Here is a 13,832-nt window from a genome sequence, read left to right as displayed (position 1 = left end):
TCTTCTCACTCTCACACGCACGCACACACGCACATCTTCTCACTCTCACACGCACGCACATCTTCTCACTCTCACACGCACGCACGCACGCACATCTTCTCACTCTCACACGCACGCACGCACGCACATCTTCTCACTCTCACACGCACGCACGCACGCACATCTTCTCACTCTCGCACGCACGCACATCTTCTCACTCTCGCACGCACGCACATCTTCTCACTCTCGCACGCACGCACATCTTCTCACTCTCGCACGCACGCACATCTTCTCACTCTCACACGCACGCACATCTTCTCGCACGCACGCACGCACGCACGCACGCACGCACATCTTCTCACTCTCACAAACACTCACCAACTAACATACCTAACCACTCCCTTTTATACAGGTGCCTGGGCTAATTGGGCAATTCGCACCTCATTAGCCCAGGCACATTCCACACATTCCTCACACAAACTCACTGAACCACACCCCAAACTCACTCTAAACAATACAAAAAACACAAAACCACCACAAAATAGGCTGCACTGTGCCTTTGACTTTGCTTCAAAGCAGTAACTATCATAAAACGTTATTTGATCTCTCTTCATAATATAGGCACCAAAATGGTCAAATGCTGTAACTTTATTTATTCATCAGTAATACATATTATTGGTAGGGTCAGATTTAGATGCAGCCCCTATTTAAAATGTATATGACACAATCATATGAATATGATTTCTACACATTAGTCAAAATGTTCAAGAATAATTTTTATTTGTATTACTATAACCATTGAGTGATCATTCAGCTATGGCCAAAAGTTTTGCATCACCCTAAATAATTAACTTATTTTGCTTCATAAAGTCAAATGAAATCTACTTTACATATTGAATTACATATTGCTTTGTAGTTTTCCGTATACTTAATGAAAAACTGACAAACATTTTATGTGACATTTCAAAATCTAACATGACATACTGTACTACTATTATGGCTTCTGGTAGAATTTTGTGATATCATTTTGTAGTTTCTTTGATTACATGTTAAATAAAATATCTAAATTATATTCATGTTTTTATTTATTTATTTATTTATTTATGTATTTATAATTATTATGTCTCAATCCTAAATGCCAAGTCGCCAAGTCAGGAATATATATATATATATATATATATATATATATATATATATAACAGTGTCAACTTCCAATTCCTTGTTCACCTCCTTGAAAAAAATGTTTTTAGCAAAACTGATGGAACACATGACAGCAGTTCTAGGAAAACAGATAAAAACTAAGTGCAATGGGAATTCTATATACTGCGCAGTGCTGTCCACTATAAGATAATAAAGTAGGACCACCATGAGACAATTTCAGAAGCTGAATCAATTCTGAAATATATATAAGAAAATAGGCCTATGGTAGGAAGCAGTCAAATGTTAGTAGGGCTCTAATAGTGAGGAAGCGTTGTGTTGCAGAAAAAAAGTAGATTCTGAGAGCCATTTTGTGACAGGAGGGAGACATGATATGCGGTTCCAGGGTGGAACCTGGAACTGTGCCATAGCTCTATGCTAAACAGAGCTCTAAATTAAGATGCAGATAGTCAGACTCAACAGTTATAGACCCAATGGTATTGGGTGTGTTATCTTAGCCATCTTCTGATGGTTAGCAACCATGAAGTCATGGTATTGCTAAAGCACAGTTCAGATTTAGAGCACATCATTCTACATTTATGGCATTACAGAAATTGACAAGTGATATTGGATCTGCTGTGGATAGCAATAAAATAATAGGGACTATTTATTGATCTGGCACAAGCCTTTCATACTGTTAATCAAACCTTGTTTGGGAGTTCTTGGTCCTTTACTTTTTACCCTCTTATCAATGATATTCCCATGCTTACAAAAATAATGCTTTATTGTATCTGTATGAAACCGTTATTTATGAATTAGCTGATAACTTAGAACATCTGGAAGGTTCACAACAATCTGATATTATATTAGCTAGATAAGTTATTTTTATTGTAATAAACTCTACGGTAAATGTTGGAGAAAATAAGGCAATCCGTTTAGCTATTAATGGTAAACTAAGATCAGTAATAGGGACAAGGGCTAACAATACACCTGGAAATACTTGGACAATTGGTTGAATCAAACTTATGCCTTCTGACTGCCCTCTGGTGTCCAAATTATGGATATACTTGGCATGTATTCGGTGGCTGACTACATATTCAAATTATAAAAAAAATTAACAGTTAGTGTAGTGACAGTCTGTAGGTCAAAATAATAATACAATGTTTTCAATAATTCAGTACACATACCTGCTCATTCTAGAAAATTCCAAAGATGTTTCTTGTCCAGGCTGGAGAGGATGGCAGGTTGCAAGTTAAACCTTTGTGTAGTAAATGTAGGACTAAAAGGAGATTAATTAATATTATAAGGTAGCTTGTTGTATCTTTAAAAGAGTTGTGTGCTGATTATACAGTGTTGGACTATAAGGGTCTCCTGTCTACTTCAATGTATTCCTTTTTCTGCAAATAACAGGAAGTGTCTGTAGCAAGAGGAAACAGTATTCATTCTAATGTGTACCACAACAAACATGATATCACTGTCGATATTACACCTGTATTCACACAAAAAATGCAAAGATTGGTTGCTAAGTTTGCCTTACCCATAGTTTCACTGTAGCCCAGTCTGAATTCATATACACTCCACAGCGAAATTGCGTGGTTATTATTATTTATTGATATACAGTAGCCCTGCTTCCTCACACTAAGTAGAAGCCCTTTCAAGTAATTTATTTACAGCCCTGTGTAGGATATGTTTTGGTGATTTATGACTGTTCTTCACCTAGTGTAACAAATATATAATTTCAGAAATCTTGTGACTGCTAATTTACAGTCGATTTCTAAAAAGCTTCAAACCTCAGGAGATGTCTTAGAACAAAAGATTTTTTTTTTAAAAGTATTTAGTCCCGCACAAGCAATAATGGGGATATACAGGAATCAAAATTGAGAATTTCATGTACTGGTCCAGGATTACAGATTTGTAAGCAAACAAACAAATATTATAAGTTAAGTAATTACTGTATGTTCTTGAAGTACTTGAACATGAGTATGCTCTGAAAATCGGCAGTTAGCTCTGAACATTCATTTCAGTAATTCAAAGAGGCACACAAAGAGGAATGGGTTCAGATTTTTAATAGACCAATTCAATTCAAAATACTTACATTACATGGGAGATGTGGTCCATCCTCTTCAATGCTGAAATGTCAGCTGATGTACAGTTTAACTGGCAAGAGGACAGGATGCTGGGGAGGTTTTCATTACCCTCATGGTAGTTGGGAGGTGGAGGTTGCATGAAAACAAAAAAAGCAGCAACTGGTGAGCACAGTAGAGAATCCACAGTACATGTGATTTAAAGAATTCACTGCAAGGATGGACACCATGAGAGTCTATGACATAAATTACTTTGGCTTCCAAGTGCTGCATGAAAGACTAATCCTAACGCTGCCAGGACACAGTTGGAAGTGGAGATAGACACTTCTTCACATACAGAGTGGTGAATGTATGGAATGAGTTACCATATGAGTTGTCATATTGTTGAAGTAGAATCACTTGGATCCTTTAAGACCCACCCTGACAAAGTGTTGAGATCAATCAGCTACCAGGAACTGAATCTCATTCGTAAAAGTTCTTATGCTCTTCTTATGTTTTTACGTAAGTCCCTGAGCCTCTTAGAATCATAGCCAAGCTTTAATTACAAAGGCACATTTACCTGTGCTCATGTACTGCAACCTTAGGGTGTTTCAGTTGAAGAAGATTTTCAGAAACATGTGCAAAGGACAACCCTGAAATTGTCATAAAGTATGAATGAGTGTTTCTTACAACACTAGTGGTGAACATAAACTACAGCATGAGCGTCATCAATCGATACTGCAATTACTGTATCAATTGATAACCCAATCACACCACCATCACTCTTTACAAGGTCAATAGCTTTCACGGCAAGAAGCAAATACTGTAGCACATACAATCAATAAAACAAGGTAAGTCTTTCGAAATTAATCTGTCATCTTGTACGTACTATACAAACTTCAAAACACCTTTGCTCATACCTTCATGTTTTTTTTTTTATTACCTTCCATTGCCCTTTTATAACAAATACAGATAAACACAGATTTCAAATGTCACTAGATGGTTTAAAAAAACAAAACAAAACGTAATCTCATATTGTTTTTGAAATCGGGTTTAACAGAATGTCTATTATCATTAAAAAAAAAAAAAAAAAGCCGTTAAAATTTTGTGAATCACTTCCTATATAACACACTTGTTTACTTGTTTAACTTATTTAAATTGTATGGTCCATATATATATATATATATATATATATATATATATATATATATATATATATATATATATATATATATATATATATATTCAAGTAATGTTTCACCCAATAAAGTCTGGTCGAAATGGGTTGGTTTCCCGATTTGCGAGCACCGCATAAGTAATTATGAACGACTGAATATATTATAATGCAAAACGGATGATACGTCATAGCGAGGCTTATTCTGGTGTGTACAATTCTACAATAACATGTATTACACTGCATATACAGTTGCGGGTTTTTAAATATTTAATAAAGCATGAAAACAAAACAAACCAAAAAATGAATATCCCAAGGGAAATATGTAGGCGAAATAAACAAACAGTTTAATGGAATATGATCATATAATAATAATAATAATAATAATAATAATAATAATAATAATAATAATAATAATAATAATAATAATAATAATAATACCGTTAACAGCAATTGATAAGAAAACAATTTGTGTGTTTGTTTTCATAGATGCATATTTTTCTTTTTGGAAATAAGTATTATATATATATATATATATATATATATATATATATATATATATATATATATATATATATATATATATAAATTAACAGTCAGTTTTCCAGATATTCCAGTTCTGGTACATATCTCTGTATAGTTAGCTGACCTGGAAAGTTAAGGTTTCATTCATATTTTCATCATTGCTCTTCCATTGCTGGATAGAGAATTAGAGAGGAGGGGGGATTTTTCTTTTACGGATTTGAAATCTTCCGTTCAGGTGGTCCATTGGATGTCTGCACAATACGTCATTTATATAATGTCAGCTTGCTCCTTTATTTCTCCATTGGATTTCTAAAGGCTTCTGACACTGCAGTCTGGTTTAGCAGGGATGGGTTTTACAGAGCGTCGATGCAGAACTAGGAAATGTAACGAGCATCAGTGAGTGCTCTACAACTTGAGTGATGTCTGGGATAAACGTGGATTCAGTCTCTGAGGATTGTTCACCTCTCCCGCAAGAGGCGAACATAACTGGTGAATCTGAATTTAACCCGTCTTCTGAAGGCGACGATGAATTGCTAAAATACATCTGGAGTGAATATTTGCATCCCAAACAGTACGAGTGGGTTCTAATCGCCGGCTATATAATCGTGTTCATAGTTTCACTAGTAGGGAACACACTAGGTAAGTTTCTTTCCACAGGTGAAGTATTTTGTAATTAAAATAATAATAATAATAATCACGCTACAGCTGTTGGCTAATAATTGTGCATGTCAAAGTAGTCCTGAGCTAAATGCTTTCCTATGTATAAAACTAAAGTGTGTTGCAAAAGAGTTCACCATTAACTAATTATGTATTACTACTAAACTCCAGTGTAGTCGATTGCTTTTTTATTATATGATATTTAATATAAGTGCATACATTACGATTTCCCCTTGTTGGAATTTTAAAAACAACCCGTCTTAGAAATTCCCAAACAGCAGAAATGCCTTTTTAATCTTGTTAATCATCACGGGACTGTAAAAAGTGTAATAAAGACAGACACGTGGTCTTTGTACAGGTAAGCAGTTAGTTTTATTACCCTAATGCAAGATAACTGCTAATCGACAGTATTGTTTGAACATGTTTAACACCGTCAAGACAAATTGGTTTTAGGCGAAGGTCAAACGGCAGTACACGAATTATGGGAATTTACATGATGAGGAATCGTCAAGCCTACAGACATAGAGCTGTTAAACATGATTTTATTGATGGACACCAGTATGTTCTATGAACAGTATATATATATGGAGTTTGTTTTCCTCTAATGGAATGTCAATGAATGATTAATAAAGTGTTGTCATTGACTTCATTTTGTTTCACTGTAAAGACATATAATGCAGAAACATGTTAATTAATGTAAACTAAATAGAAAGTTACTTCACATTGCAATATGCATAGTTGTACAGTAGTAAATATTATATTGCTAAGGTGATACTGTAGGGTTCACAGGATTTGAGTTATGTAGAGTACTGTATACACACCTCCTAATATTTTCATAGGTATGGAGCTCTTTTTCATCAGACAGCTTCAATTCATTGGAGCCTACTGCCAAGTACTAGCTTATATACCTGCTCTATATTATACACTGTTCACTGAACTGTAGCTTACGACAGCACACTCAGTACAGGCTCATATACACTTAACTGTACAGAACACTGAACCCTGTTGGTTCTGCTCTTTTGGAACTTTACAGTGCCCATTTCCATAAGGTTCCATTATATGCAATTCCATCAGACACATACTGTAGGTTATATTTTCAAAGTGTTTACTCCAGTCTTTAATTGACTTCTAGTTTTTGAAAGAGGTAAAACACCTACTAATTTTACAAAACTAGAAGCAAACAACCAAGTTATATAACTGTGGTGGTGTGCACCACCCATGTGTGTGTTATGTGTTGTGTTCTGTGTGGAGTGTTAATGTTGGTGTATAGGTATTGGTGCATGGGATATAAATGGATCTGTGTAGCATAAGTGATTTAAAATATATAGTTGTATTTAGGCATGGGGATTGCATACTCACTTCACATGCAGATAAAGTATGTGATAGTACTGTGTGCACAGGATTGCACAAATTAGTTCACATGCTGGGATTCAATTAAATAATTAATTATTAATTCAATCCCGGCACAACAGTATATATAGATGCACATTTTACTCACTCGGGGGTTGTGTGTTCGGTGAGTGGACAGGAGGTAAAAATGATTAAAAACTAAAATAACAATTGCTAACAATTGCTAGTACTGGCTTATAAATCTGCACGATACTTGTTATTGTTTAACGTTTGTTTGTTTGTTTGGCCAACGCACCGTTTTTTTTTTGTCAGAGTGTTTTTGTTTTCTGTTTAAACCTTTTATTTTATAATAAAACACTGAGCGCCACAGCTTCTCGGTTTTGCCCACAGTTGCTGTGTGGCTTGTATTCATTTCCTGGCCTGACATCATCCTTACAGCCAGCCTGTTCATATGTGGTGTGAGAAACGGGGCAACAGCGCCTCCAAGACTCAGGCCAGGAAGAGTACTGCGGGTGAATATTTTGAAGAACCTTTTTTTTGTTGTGTGTAGATTTTTGGAGGAAGAAAGTCTTTTTTTTCAGTGTAAAGAGGTGTTTTTTTTTTGGTGGAGGCAATGGCAGAAGATCCCATCAGGCTGCAGGACTGGATCCAGGACATTGCAGGACTGGAGGCCCAGTCTGTGCCCATAGCCATCTGAGTCCTGTGGCTGATGGACAGGGAGCGATGGGAGGCCTATGAGAGGGAACACACCCCAAACACCCTGGAGGAAGGTGTGGTTGGTCCTCTGCTACCTGGAGGCAGCGATAAACAGAACAGCAGTCCAGGTAGCAGGGTCTCCAGTGCAAGAGGGAGAAGCCCCGCTGTCTCCAGCACCCAGAGAGGGGGAGCATGAGCATCCCGCGCCCGGACGGGGGGGGGCACGAGCGCCAAGTGCCCGGACGGGGGGAGCACGAGCATCCAGCGATCGGACGGGGGAGCACGAGCATCCAGCGCCCGGACGGGGGGAGCACGAGCATCCAGCGCCCAGACAGGGGGAGCACAAGCATCCAGCGACCAGACAGGGGGAGCATGAGCATCCAGCGACCGGACGGGGGGAGCACGAGTGTCCAATGCCCAGACGTGGGGAGCACAAGCATCCAGCACCAAGACAGGGGGAGCACGCGCATCCAGTGCCTGGACTTGGGGAGCACGAGCATCCAGCGCCCGGATGGGGGGGGGGGGGCACGCGCATCCAGCGCCCAGAAGGGGGAGCACGAGCATCCAGCGCCCAGTTGAGAGAGACCACCTGCAGCTCCCACCTCCACCATAAGAGGAAGGACCAGGACGTGATGCTGGCATTTCTCAGCAGCCACTGCATAGGGAGCACGGGGGAAAACAGCCCGGCTGAAGCTGCCGCGAAGATGGCCAGTACTGCCGCACACAGTGCCAGAGTGACCAACCCCAGTACCACGACTGGTCCTGACTCCATCACCAGGGGGAGAAGTGGAGCTCCCGCTGCTGCCTTCTGGGCCAGGGGCTCCCCTCCTGGCATCACCGCCCGAGGACGCCTGAACGTCACCGCCCAGGGATTCCTGCATGTCACCGCCCGGGGATGACTGCCCTGGAGGTAGTTTGCGGCTGACCTCCGGGAATTTGCTAAGGTTGGAGGAGCCAGCCTTGGCGCTGCCAGCACGTCTGCTGACAGCCTCGCTATTGGCAGCATTTAGCTGCCAGGGGTGCAACGGGAGGAGCCAACCATGGCGCTGTCAGCACATCTGCTGACAAGATTGCCCATAGCAGCATTTCTGCTGCTGGAGTGTGGGCCCCCGTTGCCAGCTTTTCTGCGGCAAGCGGGGCTATGGGAGGAGGACCTCACCTCGTTGACAGCATTTCCGCTGTCAGCAATTACACAACATTGCCACCCATGAACCCCTTGAAGTTCCTGTTCTTGGCCCGGGACTTTAAGCGAGACTTTTGGGATTTTAAGGGGGGAGGTGGCCATGGATGCTATGTGTGCTGCACACAAGGGGGGAGGTATGTGGCAGGGTGCCCCGCCCACGTGTGTGTTGTGTGGTGTGTAAATGTTGGTGTATAGGTATTGGTACACAGGATATAAATGAGTCTGTGTAGCATGAGTGATTTAAAATATATAGTTGTATTTAGTCACAGGGATTGCATAATCACTTTACATGCAGATAAAGCAGATGTAATAGTATGTGTGCACAGGATTGCACAAATTAGTTCAGATGCTGAGATTCAAGTGAATAATTAATTGGTAATTGAATCCCGGCACAACAGTATGTATAGATGTACGTTTTACTTACTCGGAGGTTGTGTGTTCGGTGAGTGGAGAGGAGGTAAAAAGGATTAAAAACTAAAACAACAATTGCTAAAACGCGCTGGCTTATATACCAGTACGATACTTGTTATTGTTTATCGTCTTGTTTGTTTGTTTTGACAATGCACTGTTTTGTCAAAGTGTTTTTGTTTTCTGTTTTAAACCTTTTATTTTACATTAAAACACTGAGCGCCACAGCGTCTCAGTTTCGTCCACAGTTGCTGTGTGTCTTGCATTCATTTTCTGGCTTGACGTCACCCCTACAGCCCGCCTGTTCACAATAACCCAAAGTCTATTAAGCACTCTTAGGGTATTTGTTTCTCAATTTGTAACATTATGATTCATTTTTCTCCTTACAAAAGAATGGAGGAAATGCTTTGAAAAAACGGACCATACTGTACTAAAGATTACGTCACAATGTAACTATACATGTCATCTTGAAATACTAACAAAGTTATTTCTTGCAAGGTAGCCTGCTTTGTCTTGACTAATACTGACACTCATGCAACAGCCATATAAATACAAATTATTCAGTTGACCTCAATTAGCTTTATGAGCACAATATGTACAGTACTCTGTATGCTGGTTTAGGTTTATATTCTTCATCTTAGCTGCATTTACTGTGTTTTTTTATTATTTATAATAGTGAAAAAAATTGGAAAAGTGTAAATGTCTTAAATATGTTGTAAATATTTGCTGAAGCTCAGCTATTGAATATGTATTCCTATCATATGTGTTTTTTTATTATTCACTATTGTTGTATCTGCCTAGATATTTATTTACCAGGCTTAATAATAATAATAATAATAATAATAATAATAATAATAATAATAATAATAATAATAATAATAATAATTAAAATAATAATAATAATAATAATATTTATTTTGTATAGTGCCTAAATGCAATCATCTCAAAGTGCTGAACAATTTAGAACAATAACACTAAAAACAACAAAACAAACTACAAATACACAAGCATATAGTTAAAAATAGCACAGATTATAAAGTAAAACATTGCACAATGACATAAACCTAACCATGCGTCCTTAATTACCTGTGGAAGATTATTCCAAAGCCTAGGCACATAACAGCAAAAAGCCCTGTCACCCATAGAATGAAGCTTAGCCTTTGGAATCCTTAACAGACCCAAATTCGCAGAGCGTAGGTTACGTGTGTGAATTTACCTCGTTAACAAATCAGAGATGTAATTTGGGGCCAAGCTAGAGCCCTGCAGCGGGACTGGGATCCCACGGGTCCTGCAGGACCCGCTCCATAATAGCGGAAGTGGGTAAAATGTACTTTGTTGCGCGTGGGATTGGGTGGGCAAAAAAAAAGTAGCCTATTCGGGAAATTGCTAATTATTTTGTTTGAGCTTCTCTTTCCTATACATGTTCGTTTCCCTTACTCCGAATCCGCTGTAGTACACATGCTCAAGTCAGGTCAGAGAATCACACGCACAGGTTTTGTTGTTATGTGACGTCACAGTCACGCCGCAGAGAGTGGACTGTCACTGTCGTGTCATCAGCTTGTTGTCAGTGCTTTTAAGAATGGCTCTAAAACCTAACGACGTAGAAGTTTTAATAAAAAAATAAATTAAAAAAAATAACATACATTTTAGTAAAACAAACAAACAAACAAAAAGTCCCAGAAATGTCCACTGTGAGACAGTAGGGAGCTTTGCAAGTCCTGTATTGACAAGCACTGTTTTCCTGCTGTTTTCTGGAAAACAGATGCGCGTTACAGCACTGAACCCATAGATATACATTGAATGTAGGGGATGGCTGTTTCCTGTAACATACGGGCATCCCTTACATCAATGGAAAGCGCAAAGCAAGTGCTTTTAAATGAGGTTGAAAGCGGAACGTCATCTTTTGAAACAACTGAGTAATAGGCAAGAAACCTAGGGATCCGACTCATGTCACATGACTCAAGCATAAGTTTCGGTTTGCTGTAGTTTCGCTTTGGAACGTCTGATACAGGCATGCGATACATCATTGGAAATCTCTAAATATATACTTTTAGGCAAGTATTGAGCCGGAAGCTGGCTATTATGGTGCCTGAGATGTTCACGCAAGGTCGGGCCCGCAGGCAGGCCCAGTGCAATATATATAACGAGTATATAGGAGGGCGAGATTTGTTTTATTCTGTTGTGAATGTCTGAATTCCGTTTTTATATATAATATGTTAACCAACCTTTTTTTGTTTTGTTTAGCAGCATCTCTCTTGCGGGATTTGTGGGATCTAAGATTTTGCAGGTGGGAGCGGGATAAAAATGCAAGAAAGAATGCGGGAGCGGGTGGTTGTAAGTAACCGGGCTTACAACCGTAACTTTTGGGAAAGTATATCAAAGCTGTCGGAGGAAGCGGGAGCAAACGGCAGATGAGGGATGTCTCGCTACCACTGAACTAATAAAAAACAAAATGGCCAAAATGGTTTAATAGATCAATTAAAAAAATATTCAGCGAAAAAAGGCACTTTACAGAGCGTTTAAAAGGACCAAAAATGTACACAGAAAGAGTACTTGGAACTGCAAATGCAAGTCAAAAAGGAAGTTAGGAAGGCCAAGAGAGAGATAGAAATGAACATTGCTAAGGGGGCTAAAACCAATTCCAAAATGTTTTTCCAATATTATAACAGCAAGAGAACATTCAAAGAGGAGGTTAAATGTCTAAGAGACACAAATGGCAAAATCATAGACGAAGAAAAAAAAAATAGCAAATATATTAAATGATTACTTTTCACAAGTTATTATTACAAAGGAGGATACGGACAACATGCCCCACGTGTCGACCTGTTCCTATCCAGTTTTAAATAAGTTTAGCATAACAGAGGCAGGTGTTAAAGGGACTAGGAGCTCTTAAAATAAACAAATCCCCTGGGCTGGATTAGATCCTCCCAATAGTACTCAAAGAAATGAAAGAAGTTATTTACAAACCGCTAACCAAGATTATGCAACAGTCTCTTGACACAGGGGGTGTACCGACAGACTGGAGAATTGTAATACCGATCCACAAAAAGGGAGACAAAACCCAACCAGCTAACTACAGACCAATAAGTCTATTATATGTAAACTTAAGGAAACTATAATAAGATCCAAAATGGAAAATTACCTATATGGTAACATTGTCCTGGGAGACAGTCAGCATGGTTTTAGGAAAGGGAGATCGTGTCTAACTAACCTTGATTTTTTTGAGGATGCAACATCGACAATGGATAATTGCAAAGCATAAGACATGGTTTGTTTAGATTTCCAGAAAGCTTTTGACAAAGTCCTGCATAAAAGATTAATTCTCAAACTGAACACAGTAGGGGTTCAAGGAAATGCATGCACATGGATTAGGGAGTGGTTAACATGTAGAAAACAGAAAGTACTGATTAGAGGAGAAACCTCAAAATGGAGCAAGTAACCAGTGGTGTACCACAGGGATTAGTATTAGGTCCTCTGCTATTCCTAATCTACATTAGTGATTTAGATTCTGGTATAGTAAGCAAACTTGTTAAATTTGCAGACAACACAAAAATAGGAGGAGTGGCAAACACTGTTGCAGCAGCAAAGGTCATTCAAAATGATCTAGACAGCATTCAGAACTGGGCAGACACATGGCAAATTACATTTAATAGAGAAAAGTGTAAGGTACTGCACACAGGCAATAAAAATGTGAATTATAAATATCATATGGGAGATACTGAAATTAAAGAAGAAATCTATGAAAAAGACCTAGGAGTTTATGTTGACTCAGAAATCTCTTCATCTAGACAATGTGGGGAAGCTATAAAAATGACCAACAAGATGCTCGAATACATTGTGAAAAATGTTGAATTTAAATCAAGGGAAGTAATGTTAAAACTTGACAATGCATTAGTAAGACCTCATCTAGAATATTGTGTTCAGTTCTGGTCACCTCGTTACAGAAAGAATATTGCTGCTCTAGAAAGAGTGCAAAGAAGAGCGACCAGAATTATCCCGGGTTTAAAAGGCATGTCGTATGCAGACAGGCTAAAAGAATTTAAACATTTAAACTTGAACAAAGAAGACTACACGGTGATCTGATTCAAACATTCAAAATTCTAAAAGGTATTGACAATGTCGACCCAAGGGACTTTTTCGACCTGAAAAAAGAAACAAGGACCAGGGGTCACAAATGGAGATTAGATAAAGGGGCATTCAGAACAGAAATTAGGAGGCACTTTTTTACACAGAGAATTGTGAGAGTCTGGAACTAACTCCCCAGTAATGTTGTTGAAGCTAACATCCTGGGATCCTTCAAGAAGCTGCTTGATGAGATTCTGGGACCAATAAGCTACTAACAACCAAACAAGCAAGATGGGCGGAATGGCCTCCTCTCGTTTGTAAACTTTCTTATGTTCTTATGTTCTTATGTTCTTAATTTCCGTGGTGTGACCGTGCAACCTCAAAGAGCCTTGTGCCTAATGAAGGCATAGATGGATCTACCATGTTGAGTCAGAACCTGGTGAATGTATGCAGAGTAGCCCAGCTAGCCGCAGTACAGATGTCAGTCAATGAGGTACCTCTAAATAGGGGCCATGATGTAGCCACTCCCCTAGTCGAATGCGTGGCCACTCTCCCAGGTGGGCGTAGGCCGGCAGCAGTATATGCAGTCAGAACT

General features: G+C 39.0%; 1 protein-coding gene across 1 annotated transcript in view; it reads left to right on the top strand.

Moving 5' to 3' along the window:
* The first annotated feature begins 5,200 nt into the window (after positions 1–5,200).
* LOC117403187 (orexin receptor type 2-like) overlaps positions 5,201–13,832 on the top strand; it is a 32,560-nt gene continuing 23,928 nt past the window's right edge. The window contains exon 1 of the mRNA XM_034005188.3: positions 5,201–5,517. Coding sequence (XP_033861079.2) covers positions 5,298–5,517 — 220 coding nt within the window. The 5' untranslated portion in view covers positions 5,201–5,297. The remainder of the gene's footprint in view (positions 5,518–13,832) is intronic.

This window comes from Acipenser ruthenus, chromosome 5 (genome assembly GCF_902713425.1).
Source record: "Acipenser ruthenus chromosome 5, fAciRut3.2 maternal haplotype, whole genome shotgun sequence".
Lineage (NCBI taxonomy): Eukaryota > Metazoa > Chordata > Actinopteri > Acipenseriformes > Acipenseridae > Acipenser > Acipenser ruthenus.
This window is presented reverse-complemented; position numbering and strand designations above follow the sequence as displayed.